Source organism: Scyliorhinus torazame, chromosome 8 (genome assembly GCF_047496885.1).
Source record: "Scyliorhinus torazame isolate Kashiwa2021f chromosome 8, sScyTor2.1, whole genome shotgun sequence".
NCBI lineage: Eukaryota > Metazoa > Chordata > Chondrichthyes > Carcharhiniformes > Scyliorhinidae > Scyliorhinus > Scyliorhinus torazame.
In genome coordinates, this window is record NC_092714.1 from 38,482,914 (window position 1) to 38,505,695 (window position 22,782).

Consider the following 22,782-nt stretch of genomic DNA (forward strand, 5'->3'; position numbering starts at 1 on the left):
GGTGACTAGGGGATTTGCACAGTAACTTCATTGCAGTGTTAATGTAAGCCTACTTGTGACACTAATAAAGATTATTATTACATTTGCCCCCCTTCGGTGGCTATGGGCCCCATTTGGCTGGTATGCCTCAGTTGCCCTGTCTAATGTTGGCCTTGGTGAGTGTTTTTCCACGTATTGCTGGTCCCCTGTTTGCCCTTGGGTCTCTTCCCTGCGGCTTTGCCCCTTGTGTCCCGCGGTCTTTTTTTTTTTAAATGGGCTTTTGTCCCACCCTCTGCCCCCATCCCCCCCCCCTTTCCTTTATGATCTGTGCCTCGCTTGTCCGCACCCTTCCCCCCCCCCCCTCCCCCACTCTAATGGCTGTTGGCTACAAACAGGTCCGGAAACATGTTGGTGAATGGCTTCCCTGTCTGATTAATTTTATTTTCTCCAGTAGGAGCTATTCCGATAGATCGGACAGCCAACATGCCGATTTGGGTGGTGTGGCTGATCACCAGCCCAGCAAGATTCTTTGGGCAATTTGGGAGATTAAGGCGTGGCCCCCCTCGCCATGAAGAGTTCTGGCTGGTCTGATATCTTAGGGCAGCACGGTAGCATTGTGGATAGCATAATTGCTTCACAGCTCCAGGGTCCCAGGTTTGATTCCGGCTTGGGTCACTGTCTGTGCGGAGTCTGCACATCCTCCCCGTGTGTGTGTGGGTTTCCTCCGGGTGCTCCGGTTTCCTCCCACAGTCCAAAGATGTGCGGGTTAGGTGGATTGGCCATGATAAATTGTCCAAAGTTTCCCTTAGTGTTGGGTCGGGTTACTGGGTTATGGGGATAGGGTGGAGGTGTTGACCTTGTGTAGGGTGCTCTTTCCAAGAGCCAGTGCAGACTCGATGGGCCGAATGACCTCCTTCTGCACTGTAAATTCTATGATACCCCGAAGACTGCCACTTTCGGGCTTGGCTCTACCCCTCACCTCCACGACCTCGGACATTGCCTCAAAGAAGGCTGTCCAGAACCCAACGAGTCTGGGGCATTCCCAGAACATGTGGCCGTGGGGGAGCGTGCCTCCTCTAACAGTCGCCCATGCAGTTCCCCTTCTCTGAGGCGTCTGCATCCAACAGCTCTATCAATGACTGTCCCTTCATCCATGGGTATGTTGTAATTTCTTTACGGAGGAAGTTTTTGATTTGTATGTGTCGTAATTCATTCCCTTTGGGCTGTTGGAACCTCTCCATCAGGTTATCTAGCATCCCTAGTCTATCATCCATGTAAAAGTCATTGTTTGTCAACGTCCGCCCCCCACTCCCCGTCCTGTCTCTATCTTTTAAAGGTGGCATCCATTGTAGCTGGCGCAAACCTCTGATTGTTGCAGATGGGGGCCATGGTGGACATTTCGGTCAGTGTTGCTTTAGCTGTTTCCATATCTGGAGTGTGGCTATTACCACTGGGCTTGTAGAGTGCATGGCTGGCGGGGATGGGAGTTTTGCTGTGGCAAGGGCTCGGAGCGATGTCCCTATGCAGGAGTTCTCCTCCATCCTTACCCTTTCTGTTCCGGCTCCCTTACCCTGCATTCAGTCGGGTCTTTGTCTTTCTTGGGTATCAGCGAGATTGAGGCTTGTGCTAGCGGTGGTGGCAGAGTGCCCCTTGGTAGCGAGTCTGTGAACATCTCCCACAAAAGATGTCTTCCTAGTGGAGAGCGGGGCCAGTGCTGCAAACTTTTTGTAGACATTTGTCGGGAATCCATTTGGTCCCAGCACCTTTCCCGCCTGCATGGAGTTAAAGCTCTCCATGGCTGCTGTCAGTTCTAATGGTGTTTCCAGCACCGGTTTTCTATCCTCCCCGTGACTTGTATGTCCAGTCTATCGAGGAATTACTTCATCCTCTGGTCCCCTTAGGGGGTCTGGGAGATATACAGCCCTTGGTAGAAGACCTCAAATGCTTTGTTGACTATTTCTGGCTCCGTTACTAGTCTGCTGTTGTGCATAATCTGTGCTATTTCCCTCATGGCTGCCTGCTTTCCCAGCTGGTGAGCCATCAGACGGTTGGTTTTGTCTCCATGTTCGTAAAAGGTCCCCCGTGTCTGGCAGAGTTGGGGAACTGCCTTCCTAGTGGAGAGCAGGTCAATGTCCATTTATAGCATTTTCCTCTCCGCCATAAGCTCTACGGTCAGTATTGCCGGTCTACTTCAATATGGAGTCGACCAGTTGCTGCCTAGCCACCCTCACTTGCCTGCTTTATAAGTAAGAAGTCTTACAACACCAGGTTAAAGTCCAATAGGTTTGTTTCGAATCCTAGCTTTCGGAGCACAGCTCCTTCCTCAGGTGAGAAGGAGCAGTGGTCCAAAAGCTAGTGATTGGAAACAAACCTGTTGGACTTTAACCTGGTGTTGTAAGGCTTCGTACTGTGCTCACCCCAATCCAACACCGGCATCTCCACGTTATGCTTTATAAGTGAGAATCTCACCCCTGATCACATCCTTCAGTGCCTCCCAACACGTGGAGGCCGAGACCTCCTCATTCTGGTTATTGGTAATATACCCATCTATGGCCTGTGTTATTTTCTCGTCAACAAAGTTTTTTGCAAGGAGGGCCGTGACCAACCTCTTTGCGGCATTGTTCTCCAGCCTCACATCCTTATAGTGTGGAGCGTGGTCGGAAATTACAATCGCAGAGCATTCCGTTCTTAATATCCCTGGAAACACCGTGTGGAAGTCAATACGCGAGTACACGTTGTGTACCTGGGAGAAGAACTCCTCTCCTGGGTGTGTACACCTCCACGGGTCCACTGCCCCCATCTGCTCCATAAACATGCTCAGTTCTTCCCTGATTTGAGGTTTGATCTGTCCATCCGTGGGTCCTGTAAAGTCACCCTGCTTCCAATGATTAGTCGGTGCATGTCCATGTCAGAGATTTCCATCATGGTTTACTTTATAAACTCTGTGTCATCCCAGTTCACAGGGCAAGAAACGCTGCAGGCTGCCTTCACTCTAATGGGGCTCCTGCCTTCGGTTCCCTTCAGCAGGCCCACTATCCTTAGATATCCACGATGCAATCATGTGTCTTGTCTTGCGTTTTGCAGGAGCTGTTGGGGATGGGGTGGGTCGCCTGCAATACCCCGACCCCAGCCAGAATCCCAGGATCGACCACCGACGAGGACAACACCGACGCGGATGGGAGCCATCGGGCCGCATTCCGAGACACCCCGGAGCTCGAGTCCGGGATGACACTGACTTCCTGTCACAGCTGTCTCCAACATCCTCCACCATCCCAGATGCACTCACCCCGGCTGGGCAATTTAGTGAAGAGGTTCCAGGGGTACTCTTTAGTGCACACCACACAAATGCTCCGGTAGAGCAGGTGGAGGTAGGAACTCCCAAGGGGGCAGATGGTCGGGGGGCGGGCCGACCCCAGGGACTAGCTGCCAACCAGACGGGTTTCGGGCTTCTGGAATGGACAGTCCCATCGATTGTGGAGATACAGTCGCAGAGCCAGGGACTACATAAAGGGTTGTCAGTGAACACCCAGCACCTGCGGGTGCAGTTGGAGTCCAACCGCATGCAGGAGCAGGATGTGGTGCCATCTGTGCAGGTGATGCTTAGGCCCATGACAGGCAGCCATGTGCCAGAGCAACCTGGACACTGCAGTGATGCTCCTGAGCGTGGCCCAGTCACAGCGGCCATGGCTGAGTGCGTCGGTGGCATTGCCTATGCGCTGGCCGACATGGCACAGTCGCAGCATGATATGGTGCAGTACCAGGCGGAGGAGGTCCACTCCCTGTGCTCCATGGCCGCAAGCATGCAGACCGTGGTAGAGATGGCAGCGGGCCTCCAGGACTGGCAGCGTAGCTGGCAGGGGAGTCGCAGGGGTTAGTTCCGCTCCCCCTCCCGTCCCATGGAGTAGCCCGGTGACCACCGGGCACCCCAAGGGAGGAGGTGGTGATGGGGCCCGTGCCGGTGACTCCCAGAGGGGAGGTGCCAGAACACTGCAGCACCACAAACTCTCCCCACCCCACCCCCAGGGTCCCTGGCGCACCACATTGGCCCAGGGACTGCGGTTCAGCCAGTGCTCACTGTTCTGGTGTTCCCGCCCCCACCACTGCCACCCCAGGGAATCGATGGAACCGTGTGATGGAATGGCCGGCTCGCATGGTAAGTGCTACCATGGGCAGGAGCCAGATGTTGCCAAATCAATTGGGGCACCAGAGCTTATCCTACATAGGGTCATCATCCTCTATCCCATGGGTCAGACCTGCTGTTACAGCCAACCCAGGGCCAGGATGAAGGCATCGTGCGCACTGCCCGGGTATCAGGTGCAGGCGTGCAAGATGCATAGCTGATGGTTACACACCAGCTGCACGTTCATCAAGTGGAACCCTTCCAGTTTGTGAAGATCGATGTCATCTCTAGGCGCTCGTAGGGCGACATCGATCACCCCTGGACCGAGGACATCTCGGTGATGGCAGCGAACCCCACTGCCCAGGCATCCTGATGGGCTTGGTCCATATTGAAATGGATGTATTGAGCTGACTGGGCGTATAGGGCCTCCGTGACAGTGCAGATGCTCCAAGCTCAGTGAAATCCCCGACAGATCCCACTCGGTGCCTGGAAGGACCCCATGGCGCAGATTTTCAATGCAACCATTACCTTGACAGCCACCGGGAGTAGGTGTTTCTCGCCCCCCCCCCCCCACTCCCAAATTCCTCCAGGGTGCCAGGTGCATCGTGATCTGGCAGCCGTGTCGCACTGTCTTCGACATTCTGTCCGGTCCGGCAGATCCTCGAATGATAGGCGCTACTCCTCCCCTCGCCATCCTCACCGGCTGCCTCCTGTTCCTCTGGGGCAATCTCCACTGCTGCAGTGTCCTCCTCCTCGAGCAGCTCCAGCTCGTACAGCCGCAGTGCATGGTGCGTACCACCATGCCTTGGAGCCGTTGCAATGATGGTCCATGTCTGGGCACTGCCCCCACAGACTGCCACCGACCTCCGTCCAATCACCTTTCCTGATTTTGGCGTTGGCCAACAAGAGAATCCCACCCCATATCTTTCCTCAAGTGTGATTCCCAGAACTATGCACAATACTCCAGCTGAAGTATTCTAGTACTTCTTTTGATAAACACATTTGATCTTGAACGTTCAGATACCACAGTTATTTGCATGTCTTTGATTCTCTCTTGGCAGGAACAAACGCACTCTGGGAACACGGATGAATTTTCATAAGGAACTATCATCCATTGTAAGTTGACAGAAAGCCACAGAAACTACAAAGTAAAGTAGAAATCTGGAATTCCTGTCACCAAAGTTGAGGCCAAGTCAAATGAAAATTTCAGAATCAAGATTGAAAGGTTTTTGTCTGGTGATAATCACGGAACCAAGGCAGGTCGATGGAGTTAAAATACAGAACTGAATGACCTTCTCATGATCCAATGTTTAAGAAAATAGTGTAGATAAGATGAGTAGGAGAACCCATGTGTCCTTGGCCCAACCTTGCTTCCATCATAAGGTCAGAAGTGCACTGTTTGCGACTCCCGAGAAACTGCTGCCGTCTGTTTCCAAATGCAGCAAGACCTGGACAAGTGCCAGGCAATGACCATCTAGGTGGGAATTGAATTAAATCAGTAAGGTAGCTCCTTTTAAATTTCAGGAGTTTAAATTAATTTAAATTAAGCTAGTATTGTGCAGTGTGGGTTAACAAGGGCTGCCCCACCCACTCACATAACTGGTTGGCAGTTAAGTGTCAGTCACTTAAATCTACCTTGATCTAAAAGCAGGTGGGGGAGGGGAGTCAGTTCAGGACAGTTTAAAAAGAGCAACTTGTAAACTCACTCTCAGTGAGTTCTCCCAGTGAGCCAGAGAGAAGACAGAGCCAGGAGTGAGACACAGCTAAGAGTGAGTTTGGGAATTTGAATCTAGGTGGGAATTCAAAGCTGGGTAGGGAGGAAGTGCTTTTTATCCCTGGTAAGTGACTGCTAAATAGTGTTTCTGTTTCTTTTCATTGGTATATTTATTTATTTTTTCTTTGTTGTTTTTTTTGTTGAAATTGTAGTTGTTGAAGTTAACCAAAGGTTTAAGACATGGCAGGAGATCTCAGACCCATCTCATGCTCCTCGTGTGCGATGTGGGAGCTCAGGGACACGTCCACTGTCCCTGGCTCCTTCACGTGCAAGAAGTGTGTCCAGTTGCAGCTCCTGTTAGACCGCTTGACGGTTCTGGAGCTGCGGATGGATGCTTAGGAAATCGTGGATAGCACGTTTAGCGAGTTGGTCACACCGCAGGTGAAAGGTACTGAGGGAGATAGAAAATGGGTGACCAAAAGACAGAGCAAGAGTAGGAAGGCAGTGCAGGTGTCCTCTGCAGTCATCTCCCTGCAAAACAGATATACCACTTTGGATACTGTTGAGGGAGATGGCTCACCAGGGGAAGGCAGCAGCAGCCAGGTTCATGGCACCATGGCTGGCTCTGCTGCGCAGCTGGGCAGGAAGAAGAATGGCAGGGCTATAGTGATAGGGGACTCAATTGTAAGGGGAATAGACAGGCGGTTCTGTGGATGCAATCGAGACTCCAGGATGGTATGTTGCCTCCCTGGTGCAAGGGTCAAGGATGTCTCGGAGTGGCTGCAGGACATTCTGGGGGGGGAGAGGAGGTGAACAGCCAGCTGTCGTGGTGCACATAGGCACCAACGATATAGGTAAAAAACGGGACGAGGTCCTACAAGCTGAATTTAGGGAGCTAGGAGTTAAACTAAAAAGTAGGACCTCAAAGATAGTAATCTCAGGATTGCTACCAGTGCCACGAGCTAGTCAGAGTAGGAATGTCAGGATAGAGAGGATGAATGTGTGGCTCGAGAGATGGTGCAAGAGGGAGGGATTCAAATTCCTGGGACATTGGAACCGGTTCTGGGGGAGGTGGGACCTGTACATACCGGATGGTCTGCACCTGGGCAGGACTGGAACCGATGTCCTCGGGGGGGGGGGGTGTTTGCTAGAGCTGTTGGGGAGAGTTTAAACTAATGTGGCAGGGGGATGGGAACCGATGCAGGAAGTTGGAAGGTAGTAAAACAGGGACAGAAATAAAAGGCAGTAAGGGGGAAAGTGTAAGGCAGAGAAGCCATAGTCAAAAATCAAAAAGGGCGACAGTACAAGGTACAGTGACTGAGGGGAACTTAGTGAATAGGACCAGGAATACTAAAAGAAATAAAACGGGAAGTGAAAACATTAATGGTAAGCGGCGGGGCAGGTTGTTACACGAAGATATGGGTTCAACGACAAGGAAAATTAGGAGAAAGGTTAAGAGGAAATATAACTTAGGAGAGGTTACTGATCGAGGTGTTAAGATTCAGAACAGAGGTAAAAAAGCCAACATAAGTGTACTTTACCTGAATGCTCGTAGTATTCGGAATAAGGTAAATGAGTTGATGGTGCAAATCATCGTGAATGACTATGATTTAGTGGCCATTACTGAAACATGGTTAAAGGATGGTCACGACTGGGAGTTAAATATCCGAGGGTATCAAACTTTTCGGAAGGACAGAGTGGATGGTAAGGGAGGTGGTGTAGCTCTGTTATTTCAGGATGATATCCGGGCAACAGTAAGGGATGACATTGGTGCTATGGAGGATAAGGTTGAATCCATTTGGGTGGAAATCAGGAATAGTAAGGTGAAAAAGTCACTGATAGGAGTAATCTATAGGCCACCAAATAGTAACATTATGGTGGGGCAGGCAATAAACAAAGAAATAACAGATGCATGTAGAAATGGTACAGCAGTTATCATGGGGGATTTTAATCTACATGTTGATCGGTTTAACCAGGTCGGTCAAGGCAGCCTTGAGGAGGAGTTTATAGAATGTACCCGTGATAGTTTCCTAGAACAGTTATGTAATGGAACCTACGAGGGAACAAGCGGTCCTAGATCTGGTCCTGTGTAATGAGGCAGGATTGATCCAGGATCTCATAGTTAGGTATCCTCTCGGAAGGAGCGATCACAATATGGTGGAATTTAAAATACCGATGGAGGGTGAGAAGGTAAAATCAAGCACTAGTGTTTTGTGCTTAAACAAAGGAGATTACAATGGGACGAGAGAAGAATTAGCTAAGGTAGACTGGGAGCAAAGACTTTATAGTGAAACAGTTGAGGAACGTTGGAGAACCTTCCAAGTGATTTTTCACAGTGCTCAGCAAAGGTTTATACCAACAAAAAGGAAGGACGGTAAAAAGAGGGAAAATCGACTGTGGATATCTAAGGAAATAAGGGAGAGTATCAAATTGAAGGAAAAAACATATAAAGTAGCAAAGATCAGTGGGAGACTAGAGGACTGGGAAATCTTTAGGGGGCAACAGAAAGCTACTAAAAAAGCTATAAAGAAGAGTAAGATAGATTATGAGAGTAAACTTGCTCAGAATATAAAAACAGATAGTAAAAGTTTCTACAAATACATAAAACAAAAAAGAGTGGCTAAGGTAAATATTGGTCCTTTAGAGGATGAGAAGGGAGATTTAATAATGGGAGATGAGGAAATGGCTGAGGAACTGAACAGATTTTTTGGGTCGGTCTTCACAGTGGAAGACACAAATAGCATGCCAGTGACTGATGGAAATTAGGCTATGACAGGTGAGGACCTTGAGAGGATTGTTATCACCAAGGAGGTAGTGATGGACAAGCTAATGGGGCTAAAGGTAGACAAGTCTCCTGGACCTAATGGAATGCATCCCAGAGTGCTAAAAGAGATGGCTAGGGAAATTGCAAATGCACTAGTGATAATTTACCAAAATTCACTAGACTCTGGGGTGGTCCCGGCAGATTGGAAATTAGCAAACGTGACACCACTGTTTAAAAAAGGAGGTAGGCAGAAAGCGGGTAATTATAGGCCAGTGAGCTTAACTTCGGTAGTAGGGAAGATGCTGGAATCTATCATCAAGGAAGAAATAGCGAGGCATCTGGATGGAAATTGTCCCATTGGGCAGACGCAGCATGTGTTCATAAAGGGCAGGTCGTGCCTAATTTAGTGGAATGTTTTGAGGACATTAACAGTGCAGTAGATAACGGGGAGCCAATGGATGTGGTATATCTGGATTTCCAGAAAGCCTTTGACAAGGTGCCACACAAAAGGTTGTTGCATAAGATAAAGATACATGGCATTAAGGGGAAAGTAGTAGCATGGATAGAGGATTGGTTAATTAATAGAAAGCAAAGAGTGGGGATTAATGGGTGTTTCTCTGGTTGGCAATCAGTAGCTAGTGGTGTCCCTCAGGGATCAGTGTTGGGCCCACAACTGTTCACAATTTAGATAGATGATTTGGAGTTGGGGACCAAGGGCAATGTGTCCAAGTTTGCAGACGACACTAAGATAAGTGGTAAAGCAAAGAGTGCAGAGGATACTGGAAGTCTGCAGAGGGATTTGGATAGGCTAAGTGAATGGGCTAGGGTCTGGCAGATGGAATACAATGTTGACAAATGTGAGGTTATCCATTTTGGTAGGAATAACAGCAAAAGGGATTATTATTTAAATGATAAAATATTAAAACATGCTGCTGTGCAGAGAGACCTGGGTGTGCTAGTGCATGAGTCGCAAAAAGTTGGTTTACAGGTGCAACAGGTGATTAAGAAGGCAAATGGAATTTTGTCCTTCATTGCTAGAGGGATGGTGTTTAAGACTAGGGAGGTTCTGCTGCAATTGTATAAGGTGTTAGTGAGGCCACACCTGGAGTATTGTGTTCAGTTTTGATCTCCTTACTTGAGAAAGGACGTACTGGCACTGGAGGGTGTGCAGAGGAGATTCACTAGGTTAATCCCAGAGCTGAAGGGGTTGGATTACGAGGAGAGGTTGAGTAGACTGGGACTGTACTCGTTGGAATTTAGAAGGATCAGGGGGGATCTTATAGAAACATATAAGATTATGAAGAGAATAGATAGGATAGATGTGGGCAGGTTGTTTCCACTGGCGGGTGAAAGCAGAACTAGGGGGCATAGCCTCAAAATAAGGGGAAGTAGATTTAGGACTGAGTTTAGGAGGAACTTCTTCACCCAAAGGGTTGTGAATCTATGGAATTCCTTGCCCAATGAAGCAGTAGAGGCTCCTTCATTAAATGTTTTTAAGATAAAGATAGATAGTTTTTTGAAGAATAAAGGGATTAAGGGTTATGGTGTTCGGGCCGGAAAGTGGAGCTGAGTCCATAAAAGATCAGCCATGATCTCATTGAATGGTGGAGCAGGCTCGAGGGGCCAGATGGCCTACTCCTGCTCCTAGTTCTTATGTTCTTATGTGTCTTTGGCCCAACCTTGCTTCCATCAGAAGGTCAGAAGTGACTCCTGAGAAACTGCTGCAGTCTGTTTCCAAATGCAGCAAGACCTGGACAAGTGCCAGGCAATGACCATCGACAACAAGAGCAGATCTAACCATTGCCCCATGACATTCAATGGCATTACCATTACTGAATCCCCGACTATCAACATCCTGGGGGTTAACACTGACCAGAAACCCAACTAGGCTAGCCATATAAACATTTTGGCTACAAGAGCAGGTTAGAGGCTAGGAACCCTGAATCAAGTAAGTCACCTGGCTCCCCTGTCCACCATCCACAAATCACAGGGCAGAAGTGTGATTGAATACTCTCCACTTGCCTGGATGGGTGCTTTTCCAACAAGCAGAGTGAATTTTAAACACTGCCATCCAAATTACAGCAAGTGGTTTTATTACTGAAAGAACCATAGGTTGCCTTTTGAAAATGTGTATTTACTAATGCATTTTGTTATGATCACGCTCATTGCTGAAGTTCTGCATAATATCTAGGGATTAGTGCTAGATATCGCTTCACAATTCATGAAAAGAACCTACTTAATATCAAGTTCCACAACAAATTTAAAACATCTTTATTTACAGAATCACTAAACAAGCTATAAACAATTTAATGGCAGGTACTGAAAATAATTTACATAGCATCATCTGAAGCACTCTTGAAACTTCCGGCTGAAATAGCACCGTCCTTTGGAACAAGTCCCATGGTCTGCAGGGCAATAGTGGCAGCTGAAGCCTTGGCATGCTTCTTGTTAGGACTAGGGAGGCTGGGTTTGTACTCTGTGCCATTGATCATCACCTATCACAGAAACGTGTAGACTGTAAATGTGACAAATCAGTCTTATCACTGCAGAGACCAGTTGCAAACTTATCACAGTTCATTTTATTTTTCATAGATGTTTGATTAAAATTGAAGTTGCAGCTGTTTGACAGTATCAATAACTAAGTTTGTTACGTTCTGTAAAATGCTTACAAAGTTGACTACACTTGGGTCAAATAAAACTAGGCCAATGTTGCCTCACTGTGAGCCCCGAATAATGCAACGTGTATATTCGGTGAGTGAGGGTCACTATCGATACGCCATACCACAGACCAGAGGGGGATGTCTCTGAGTACAGCAGGAGAACATCAAGTTTCTAGTGATATGACATAATGGCTACAAATATTTTTAAGAAGGCAATTCTGAATCTCATTTCCCCTGTTCCCTTTATAAATTGCGTTCAGCTATCCTGCCAGAAATAATTCAAAGCTTTACTTACAGTTCAGTGACTCCCTTCGTTAGTCAATGTATTCAATTTTATTCAGATTACCCTGAACATATATCAAGTATTGTACTTTATATTCTGATATATATTCTGATTTAGCTTAGTTTCTAAGTGGCCGCACTCACCATGTTTCAAGGTGGAAGAGTTCTGGAGCTTAAAGTCAAAATGGCTTAAAGACATAGGGGGCGGGATTCTCCACTCCCGCGCCGAAGTGCCCACGCCGTCGTGAACGCCGTCGAGGTTCACAACGGCGCGAAACAGCCCCGATCCCGACCGATTCAGGCCCTGACAATGGGCTAGGATCGGGGCCGTGTCATCTACACGCGCCAGGCCTTGTCGCCACGTAAAGGCAGCGCCGCATAGATGACGCGACTGGCGCCGCATAACTGGCGTCACCCGCGCATGCGTGGTTGCCGTCCTCTCTGAGTCCGCCCCGCAAGAAGATGGCGAACGGGACTTCCAGTTGCGGCGATGCACTGCTAAGCCGCACGTTTCGGCAGCTCCCGCTCCAACGGACTTTTGGGAGCCCCAACGGAAATTTTTTCGGACCAAATCCAGTGTGGGGTGACAAAGTAAGGAGTCCCCCCTAGTGTGTATGGAAAAGATCGGTGGTAGTGGCCAGATTGCGAAGGATCCTCTGGAGCAGCGGCAGAGAAGAGAAGGAAGAAGCAAGATGGTGACGGATGGAGACCAGACGACATGGGGGCCGGATCAGCAGGAATTCCTTAGACGGTGTGTGGAGGAATTAAAGAAGAGGTGCTGGCACAGATGTTGTTGGCAATCGATGGGCTAAAAGAAACGCAAAAGGCCCAGGCGATAGAGCTCCGTGCGGTGAAGCAGAAGGCAGCTGAGAACGAGGATGAGATTCTGGGCCTAGCGGTAAAAATGGAGACGCACGAGGCGCTACATAAGAGGTGTATCGAAAGACTCGAAGTCCTGGAGAACAAATCGAGGAGAAAGAACCTCCGGATTCTGGGTCTCCCCGAGGGAGTGGAGGGAGCTGGCGTTGGGGCTTATGCGAGCACGATGCTCCATTCGCTAATGGGAGCTGAGGTCCCCTCGGACCCCCTGGAGGTGGAAGGGGCTCACCGGGTCCTTGCGAGGAGACCCAAGGCTGGAGAACCACCAAGGGCGATTGTGGTGAGATTTCACCGCTTCACTGACAGATAGACTGTTTTGAGCTGGGCCAAGAAAGTACGGAGTAGCAGGTGGGAGAATGCGGTGATACGAGTGTATCAGGACTGGAGTGCGGAGGTGGCGAGAAGGAGAGCGAGCTTTAATCGGGCCAAGGCGGCGCTTCACAAGAATAAAGTAAAGTTTGGGATGCTGCAGCCGGCGCGATGGGTCACGTACCAAGATAGACACTACTATTTTGAAACGTCGGAAGAGGCATGGACCTTCATCCAAAAAGAGAAATTGGACCAGAACTGAGGGACTGATGCTGTCGGGGAGATGACGATGTTGATGTACAGAAATGTAAATTGGGGAATGGGAGGTTCACCGTATCGGGACGATAGATGGGGAGGGGAAAGGGAAGAGAAGAATCCCTGTTTTCTTTGACGGGGGGGACACTGAGAAATGTGGGTGCCGGTGGAAAAAGGGACATAGGTGGGGGATGGGGAATGGGAACGGGGCTGTAGGGGGAGCTGCGCCATAGGGGGCGGGGCTGATCTAGGAAAGCGCGGGTTTTTTCCCGCACTAGGGAGATGATGGCGGGAAGATAGGCGCAAGGAGGATGAAAGCTCCACACACGGGGGGGGTCAAGGAGAGAGCGGGGTCAAGGAGAGAGCGGGGGGAAGCCGGGGTCATTTGGAGTCAGCTGACTTTCGGAAGCATCATGGGGGGAGTAACCATGCTAGATGGGGATCTAGCGGGGGGGGGGTGGGATAACTGGGTTGCTGCTGCTGGGATCGAGAGGGAGATGGCAAGGGAAGAGGTGGTCGGGACGGGAGTGCGCCGCCTGGGGGACTGGTGGGTGCGCGGGACCTGAACGTGGGACAGGCCTAGAGTAGGTGATGGCTAGTCGGTGGGGGGGCCGGGGGAGGGGAGGAGGGGGGGGTGTAGGGGGGGAGGAGGGGAGAAAGAGACAGCCCCCCAATCCGGCTGATCACGTGGAATGTGAGAGGCCTAAATGGGCCGATTAAGAGGGCCCGAGTGTTCGCGCACTTAAAGGACTGAAGGCAGACGTGGTCATGCTTCAGGAGACACATCTGAAGGTGGCGGATCAGGTTAAGTTAAGGAAAGGATGGGTGGGACAGGTGTTCCACTCAGGGCTGGACGCGAAAAATAGAGGGGTGGCTATATTGGTGGGGAAACGGGTGTCGTTCGAGGCTTGGAATATAGTAGTGGACATCGGTGGTAGATATGTGATGGTGAGTGGTAGATTGCAGGGAATGGAGGTCGTGCTGGTAAATGTATATGCCCCGAACTGGGATGATGCGGGATTTATGAAGCGGATGCTGGGACGTATCCCGGACCTGGAGGTGGGAAGCCTGGTAATGGGGGGGGGGGGGGGGGGGAAACTTCAATACTGTGCTGGATTCAGGGTTAGATCGGTCTAGATCCAGGACCGGAAGAAGGCCGGCAGCGGCCAAGGTGCTCGGGGTTTATGGAGCAAATGGGGGGAGTGGATCCGTGGAGATTTGCTAGGCCGTTGGCCAAAGAGTTTTCCTTTTTCTCCCATGTCCATAAGGTATACTCCCGGATAGATTTCTTTGTTTTGAGTAGGGCACTGATTTCGAGGGTGGCAGGAACGGAGTACTCGGCCATAGCCGTTTCAGATCATGCCCCGCACTGGGTGGATTGGAACTAGGAGAGGAGAGGGAACAGCACCCACTCTGGCGACTGGATGTGGGACTATTGGCGGATGAGGGAGTCTGTGGAAGGGTGCGGGGATATATTGAAAGGTACCTGGAGGCCAATGATGATGGTGAGGTCCAGGTGGGGGTAGTATGGGAAGCGCTGAAAGCGGTGGTTAGGGGAGAGTTGATCTCCATTAGGGCTTACAAGGAGAAAAAAAGAGGGCAAAGAAAGGGAGAGATTAGTGTGGGAGATTTTGAGTGTGGACAAAAGATATGCGGAGGCCCCGGACGAAGGACTATATAGGGAGAGGCGAAGACTCCAGACGGAGTTTGACCTGCTGACCACAGGGAAGGCAGAGGCACAGTGCAGGAAGACACAGGGGATGAGATACGAATATGGGGAAAAGGCGAGTCGGCTGCTGGCCCACCAACTTCGTAAGAGGATAGCGGCGAGGGAAATAGGGGGAGTTAGAGATGAAACGGGAACTACGGAGCTGAGAGCAGGGAAGGTAAATGAGGTGTTTAAGACCTTTTATGAGAGGCTATATAGGTCCCAACCCCCAGAGGGGAAAGAGGGGATGCAACAGTTTTTGGACCAACTAAGGTTCCCGAGGGTGGAGGAGCAGGAGGTGGCAGGCCTGGGGGCGCCAATTGGGGTGGACGAGGTGACTAAAGGGCTGGGGAACATGCAGGCAGGGAAGGCCCCGGGACCAGATGGGTTCCCGGTGGAATTTTATAGGAAGTACATGGACTTGTTGGCCCCGCTGCTGGCGAGAACCTTTAATGAGGCCAGAGAAGGGGGGACTCTACCCCCGACAATGTCGGAGGCGACGATATCATTAATCCTGAAGCGAGATAAAGATCCGCTGCAATGCGGGTCATATAGGCCTATCTCACTCCTAAATGTAGACGCCAACCTGCTGGCAAAAGTGCTAGCGACGAGGATTGAGGATTGTGACCCGGGGGTGGTGCATGAAGACCAGACAGGGTTTGTAAAGGGGAGACAACTGAATGTCAACGTGCGACGGCTGTTGGGGGTGATAATGATGCCCCCAGTGGAGGGGGAGGCAGAGATAGTGGCAGCGATGGATGCAGAGAAGGCATTCGATAGGGTAGAGTGGGACTATTTATGGGAGGTGCTGAGGGTGTTTGGGTTCGGGGAGGAGTTTGTCAGTTGGGTTAAACTCCTCTATGGGGCCCCAGTGGCAAGTGTAGTCACAAATCGGCAGAGATCGGAGTATTTCCGGTTACATAGGGGAACAAGGCAGGGGTGCCCCCTGTCCCCATTACTGTTCGCGCTGGCAATTGAACCACTGGCCATAGCGTTGAGAGACTCTAGGAAATGGAGGGGGGTGGTTAGAGGGGGAGAGGAACACCGAGTATCACTCTACGCAGATGACCTACTGCTGTATGTGGCGGATCCTGTGGAGGGGATGACAGAGGTTATGCAGATATTGAGGGAGTTTGGAGATTTTTCGGGATATAGGCTGAATATGGGGAAGAGTGAGCTTTTTGTAATACACCCCGGGGATCAGGGAAGAGGGATAGATGGCCTGCCGCTAAGGAGAGTGGAAAGGAGCTTCCAATACTTGGGGATTCAGGTAGTCAGGAGCTGGGGAACTTTACACAAACTCAATCTGACGCGGCTGGTGGAGCAGATGGAGGAGGATTTCAAGAGGTGGGATATGCTGCCGCTCTCACTGGCGGGCAGAGTGCAGGCGGTCAAGATGATGGTCCTCCCAAGTTTCCTTTTGTGTTTCAATGTCTCCCTATTTTGATCACTAAGGCCTTTTTTAAGAAAATAGATAGGAGTGTGATGAGTTTCGTGTGGGCAGGGAAGACCCCGGGGGTAAGGAGGGGGTTCCTGCAGCTTAGCAGGGACAGAGGGGGACTGGCGTTGCCGAATGGACAATTATTACTGGGCCGCCAATGTGGCGATGGTTCGCAAGTGGATGAGGGAGGGAGAGGGGGCGGCGTGGAAGAGGCTGGAGATGGTGTCCTATAAAGGAACGAGCCTAAAGGCGCTGGTGACGGCGCCGCTACCGCTCTCCCCGAAAAGGTATACCACGAACCCAGTGGTGGCGGCAACCTTAAGGATCTGGGGGCAATGGAGGCGACATAGGGGTGTGACAGGTGCCTCGGTGTGGTCCCCGATCAGGAACAACCATAGGTTTGTCCCAGGAAGGATGGACGGAGGGTTCCAGAGCTGGCATCGGGCAGGAATTAGGAGATTGCGAGATTTGTTTATTGACGGGACGTTTGAGAGCCTGGGAGCGCTGGAGGAAAAGTATGAGTTGCCCCCGGGAAATATCTTCAGATACATGCAAGTGAGGGCGTTTACATGGCAACAGGTGAGGGAATTTCCGCTGCTCCCGACACAGTGGATCCAGGATAGAGTGATTTTGGGGGTATGGGTCGGGGAGGGCAAAGTGTCCGAAATATATCAGGAGATGAGAGACAAGGGGGAGGCGCTGGTAGAGGAGCTGAAGGGAAAATGGGAAGAGCTAGGGGAGGAGATTGAGGAGGGTTTGTGGGCTGATGCGCTAAGTAGGGTAAATTCCTCTTCCTCGTGTGCCAGGCATAGCCTGATACAATTCAAGGTTTTACACAGAGCACACATGACGGGAGCGAGGCTGAGCAGGTACTTCGGGATAGAGGACAGGTGCGGGAGGTGCTTGGGAAGCCCGGCGAACCACATACACATGTTTTGGTCGTGTCCGGCACTGGATGAGTACTGGAGGGGAGTGGCAAAGGTGATCTCAAAGGTGGTGAAGGTCCTGGTCAAGCCAGGCTGGGGGTTAGCGATATTTGGGGTAGCGGATGAGCCGGGAGTGCAGGAGGCGAAAGAGGCCGATATTCTGGCCTTTGCGTCCCTGGTAGCCCGGCGAAGGATCTTACTCATGTGGAAGGAAGCGAAGCCCCCCGGCGTGGAGGCCTGGACAAACGATATGGCAGGGTTCATAAAACTGGAACGGATGAAGTTTGCGTTGAGAGGATCGGTGCAGGGGTTCTCCAGGCAGTGGCAACCGCTCCTTGACTATCTCATGGAATGTTAAGGGAAAATAGATCGTCAGCAGCCCAGAGGGGGGGGGGGACCTGTTTTGTTCTAGTTGGGGTGGAGGGGGGGGGGGGGGAGCACTGTTTTTTGTTACTTTGTTAGTTCACTATTTTATTTAAATAATGTTATCTATTGGTTATTGTGTTATCTTTTTTGATTGATTCGTAAGGTGGAAAAATTGTGTTTGAAAACTTTAATAAAATATATATTTTTAAAAAAGAAGATGGCGGACGGATCTTACGGGGCCGCAGAAGGAAGGAGGTCCTCCTTCAGAGAGGACGGCCCGACGATCGGTGGGCACCGATCGCGGGCCATGCCACATTTGAGGTACCCCCCGGTGCAGGATCCCCCCCCGGTCCCGCAGGCCGCCCCCCCCAGCGTTCCCGCGCTGTTCCCGATGGCAGCGACCAGGTGTGGACAGCGCCGGGGGGAAGCCGCCGTTTTGGGCTGGCTGCTCGGCCCATCCGGGCCTGAGAATAGCAGGGGTGCCGGAGAATCGCCATTTTGGGTGTCTCCGGCGATTCTCCAGCCTGCGGCCCGCAGAACTCGATGGGGCCGTTCCCGCCGCTTGGGAGAATCATGGGAGGGCGTCAGACCGGCGTCCTGGAAAATTTTGGCGGCCCAGGCGATTCTCCCAACCGGCGTGGGAGTGGAGAATCTCGCTCAGGACTCGTAACATCCTCAGAATGGCAGTCAGCAGTGATTGCCACTCTGTACCGACATACCCAAGCTTAAATTGTAAAGTGCCAGTCTTGCCTCATCTTCGTGACTCAGGAAAGGAGAGACTCGGGCAGCGAAATGCTTCCGGACAATTGCCAGGTCAGTTTCCCTTACCTGGGAACTTCCGAGAGGGATTCCGCAGCATATCTTTGGGATAGCCTCCCAAATCTGACGCTGAGGAACCAGGAAAGTTAAGGCTCATACTAATTCCAAGATCTCCATATTAGTAACCTGGACATATCCTAATTGTGTGTGAACATATGTAAAACATCTATTTGCTTTTCATGGTATTGTTCGGTTAAGTATTTTTGCAGTCCCCCACGAAAATGGAGAAACTAGCTTAAAACTTAAAGGAGAATTTTAACATCCTATTTTCTCACCTTAAACAGAAAATGTTTGCGATGATCAGGACCACTGTCACGAACCATCAAAAAATCAGGTGGTGGCCATTTCCTCTTGTTACAAATTTCCATCAATGCAGAAACAGGATGCTTTCCTTAGGACATAAACAGGGAAAAAAAGCATTTAATCATCTTAAAGTAGACCAATCAAATGTAACAACAAAGAAAAGTACAGCATAGGGTCACGCCTTTCGGTCCTCCAATCCTGCGCCAACCATGCTGCACATCTAACCTAAAAACCTTTTACACTTCTGGAGCCCATATCCCTCTATTCCCATCCTATTCATGTATTTGTCAAGACGCCCCTCATACATCACTATCATACCTCCTCCGGCAGCGAGTTACAGGCACCCACTACCCTCAGTAAAAAAACTTCCCTCGCACATCTCCTCTAAATTTTGCCCTACGCATTTCAATCTATGTCCCCTAGTAATTGACTCATCCACCCTGGGAAAAAGCTCCTGACTTTCCAGTCTGTCCATGCCGCTCATAAATTTGTAGACTTCTATCAGGTCGCCCCACAACCTCCGTCGTTCCACATGAGAACAAACCGGGTGTATCCAACCTCTCCTCATAGCTAATGCCCGCCAGACCAGGCAACATCCTGGCAAAACTCTTCTGTATCCTCTCCAAAGCCTCCACATCTGGTAGTGTGGCGATCAGAATTGAACACTATATTCCAAGTGCAGCCTAACTAAGGTTCTATACAACTGTAGCATGACTTGCAAATTTTTATACTCAATGCCCCGGCCAATGAAGGCAAGCATGCCGCATGCCTTCTTGACTACCTTCTTCACCTGCATTGCCACGTTCAGTGACCTGTGCACCTGTATATCCACATCCCTCTGCCAGTCAATACTCTTAAGGGTTCTGCCATTTACTGTATAGTTCCCACCTGTATTAAGACCTTCCAAACTTCCAAAATGCATTACCTCACATTTGGCTGGATTAAACTCCATCTGCCAACTCTCTGCCCAGGTTTCCAACCAATCTTTCTCCTGCTGTATCCTCTGACAGTCCTCATCACTATCCGCAATTCCACCAATCTTTGTGTTGTCCGCAAACATACTAATCAGACCAGTTAGACTTTAAAAAAAAAAAAAAAAATTTTTAGAGTACTCGATTATTTTTTTTCCAATTAAGGGGCAATTTATCGTGGCCAATCCACCTAACCAGCACATCTTTGGGTTGTGCGGGTGAAACCCACGCAGATACGGGGAGAATGTGCAAACTCACACGGACAGTGACGCAGGGCCGGGATTTGAACCCGGGTCCTCAGCACCGTAGTCCCAGCCCTAACCACTGCACCACGTGCCGCCCTCCAAACCATTTATATATACTACAAACTGCAAAGGTCCCAGCAATGATCCCTGCGGAACACCAGTAATCAAAGCCTTCCATTCAGAAAAGCATCCTTCCACTGCTACCCTCTGTCTTCTCTGACTGAGCCAGTTCTGTACCTATCTTGCCGGCTCACCTGAGCCCACGTGATTTGACCTTCTATACTAGTCTGCCATAAGGGACCTTGTCAAAGGCCTTACTGAAGTCCATGTAGACAACATCCACTGTCCTACCTTCATCAATCATCTTTTTCAGTTCCTTGAAAAACTCGATCAATTTAGTGAGACACAACCTTCCCTTCACAAAACCATGCTGCCTCTCGCTAATACGTCCATTTGCTTCCAAATGTGAGTAAATCCTGTCTCAAAGAATCCTCTCCAAAAATTTCCCTGCCACTGACCCAAGGCTCACCAGCCTGTAATGTCCTATATTATCTTCGCTACCCTTCTTAAACACAGGAACAACATTAGCTATTCTCCAGTACTCTGGGACCTCACCTGTAAACAGTGAGGATACAAAGATTTCTGTCAAGGCCCCAGCAATTTCCTCCCTCAGTATTCTGGGGTAGATCCCATCAGGCCCTGGGGATTTATCTACCTTAATGTTTTTCACGACGCCCAACATTTCCTCCTTTTTTACCTCCATATCACCCAGACTATCTACACACCCTTCCCCAGACTCATCATCCACCAAATCCTTCTCTTTGGTGAATACTGATGCAAAGTACTCATTCAGTACCTCGCCCATTTCTTCTGGTTACATGCATAGATTCCCTTCCTTGTCCTTGAGTGGGCCATCCCTTTCCCTGGCTACCCTCTTGCTCTTTATATACGTGTAAAAAGCCTTGGGATTTTCCTTAATCCTGTTTGCCAATTACTTTTTGTGACCCTTTTTAGCCCTCCTGACTCCTTGCTTAAGTTCCTTCCTACTTTCCTTACATTCCTCACGCGCTTTGTCTGTTCCCAGCCTACTAGACTCTTTTGGACTAGGCTCACAATATCCCTCATTATCCAAGGTTCCCAAAACTTGCCATACTTATCCTTCTTCCTCACAGGAACATGCCAGTCCTGAATTCCTATCAACTGACATTTGAAAGCCTCCCACATCCACCCCCAATCTAGATTCTTCAGTTCCTGTTGAATATTGTTATAATTAGCCATCTCCCAATTTAGCACCTTCACCTGAGAATTACTCTCATCTTTATCCAACAGTACCTTAAAACGTACTGAATTATGGTCACTGTTCCTGAAATGCTCCCCTACTGAAACTTCGACCACCTGGCCGGACTCATTCCCCAATACCAGATCCAGTACGGCCCCTTCCCTAGTTGGACTATCTAGATAGTGTTTCAAGAAGCCCTCTTGGATGCTCCTTACAAACTCTGCCCCGAGCACTAAGTCAGTCCCAGTCAATATAGGGGAAGTTAAAATCACCCATCACAACAATCCTGTTGCTTTCACACCTTTCCAAATTCTGCTCCTCCATCTCCCGTTGGCTGTCGGGAGGCCTGTAGTAAACCTCCAACATTGTGACTGCACCCTTCCTATTCCTGAGCTCTACCCATATTGCCTGGCTGCAAGAGCCCTCTGAGATGTCCTCCCACAGTACAGCTGTGATATTCTCCTTGGCCAGTAGCGTAACTCCCCCAACCTTTTTACATCCCCCTGTATCTTGCCTGAAACATCTAAATCTTGGAACTTTTAGCTACCAATCCTGTTCCTCCCTCAACCAAGTCTCTATAATGGCAACAACATCATAGTTTCAAGTACTACTCCAGGATCTACATACATCTGCCTTACCTGTCATACGTCTTGCATTAAAACAAATCCACTTCAGACCACCAGTGCCACTGTGTTTTGCAACATCTCCCTGCCAGCTCTTCCTCGGAGTCTTAGTGACCCTATCCTCTAGTTCCCCCTCAGTTATGTCACCTTCTGACCTATTGCTCCGGTTCCCACCCCCCTGCCACACTAGTTTAAACCCTCCCGTGTGACACTAGCAAACCTCGTGGCCAGGATCATAATCTTCATTATTGTCGCAAGTCGGCTTACATTAACACTGAAATGAAGTTACCGTGAAAATCCCCTAGTCGCCACACTCCGGCACCTGTTCTGGTACACGGAGGGAGAATTCAGAATGGCCAATTCACCTAACAAGCACGTCTTTTGCCACTTGTTGGAGGAAACCGGAGCACCAGAGGAAATCCATGCAGACATGGGCAGAATGTGCAGACTCTGCAGACAGTGACCCAAGCCGGGAATCGAACCTGGGTGCTGTGACGCAACAGTGCTAACCACTGTGCTACCGTGCCGCCCATATTTATGCCACTGCAGTTTAGATGCAACCCATCCTTCTTGTACAGGTCCCACCTGCCCCGGAAGAGATCCCAATTGTCCTGATATCTGAAACCCTCGCTCCTACACCAGCTGTTTAGCCACGTGTTGAGCTGTACTATCTTCCTATTTCTAGCCTCACTGGCATGTGGCACAGGGAGTAATCAGAAATTACAATCCTAGAGGTCCTGTTTTTTGATTTTCTACCTAACTCCCTGAACTCCTGCTGCAGAACCTCGTCACTCTTCCTGCCTATGCCGTTAGTACCAATATGTACCACAACCTCTGGCTGTTCACCCTCCTCCTTCAGAATTCCCCCTACCCATGCAGAGACATCCTGGACCCTGGCACCAGGGAGCCAACATACCAGCCTGGAGTCTCTTCACGTCCACAGAAGCGCCTATCTGTGCCTCTGACTATGGAGTTCCCTATAATTGTTAATCGTCTGTGCTTTGTCCCTTCCTGCTTAACAAAAAAGCCTGCCGTGGTGCCGCTGCTCTGGCAGCTGTTGCTGTTTTCCCCTGATAGGCCATCCTTCCCATCAGTATCCAAAAGGGTATACCTGTTAGAGAGGGAGACAGCCACAGGGG

At 49.9% G+C, this 22,782-nt stretch overlaps 1 protein-coding gene across 2 annotated transcripts in view; it reads right to left on the minus strand.

Annotated features, from left to right (window-relative positions):
- Positions 1–10,824: 10,824 nt before the first annotated feature.
- The window catches only part of LOC140427763 (uncharacterized), a 107,512-nt gene continuing 95,554 nt past the window's right edge, over positions 10,825–22,782 (minus strand). The window contains exons 11-12 of one of the 2 annotated variants that reach the window (XM_072513393.1): positions 18,498–18,613; positions 10,825–11,072 (exon numbers count right to left, since the gene is read on the minus strand). In XM_072513393.1, the coding sequence (XP_072369494.1) occupies positions 10,908–11,072; positions 18,498–18,613 (281 nt within the window). In that variant the 3' untranslated portion in view covers positions 10,825–10,907. Of the gene's footprint in view, positions 11,073–18,497; positions 18,614–22,782 lie in introns of those variants that run through there. The other variant, XR_011948631.1, reaches the window with a different exon arrangement.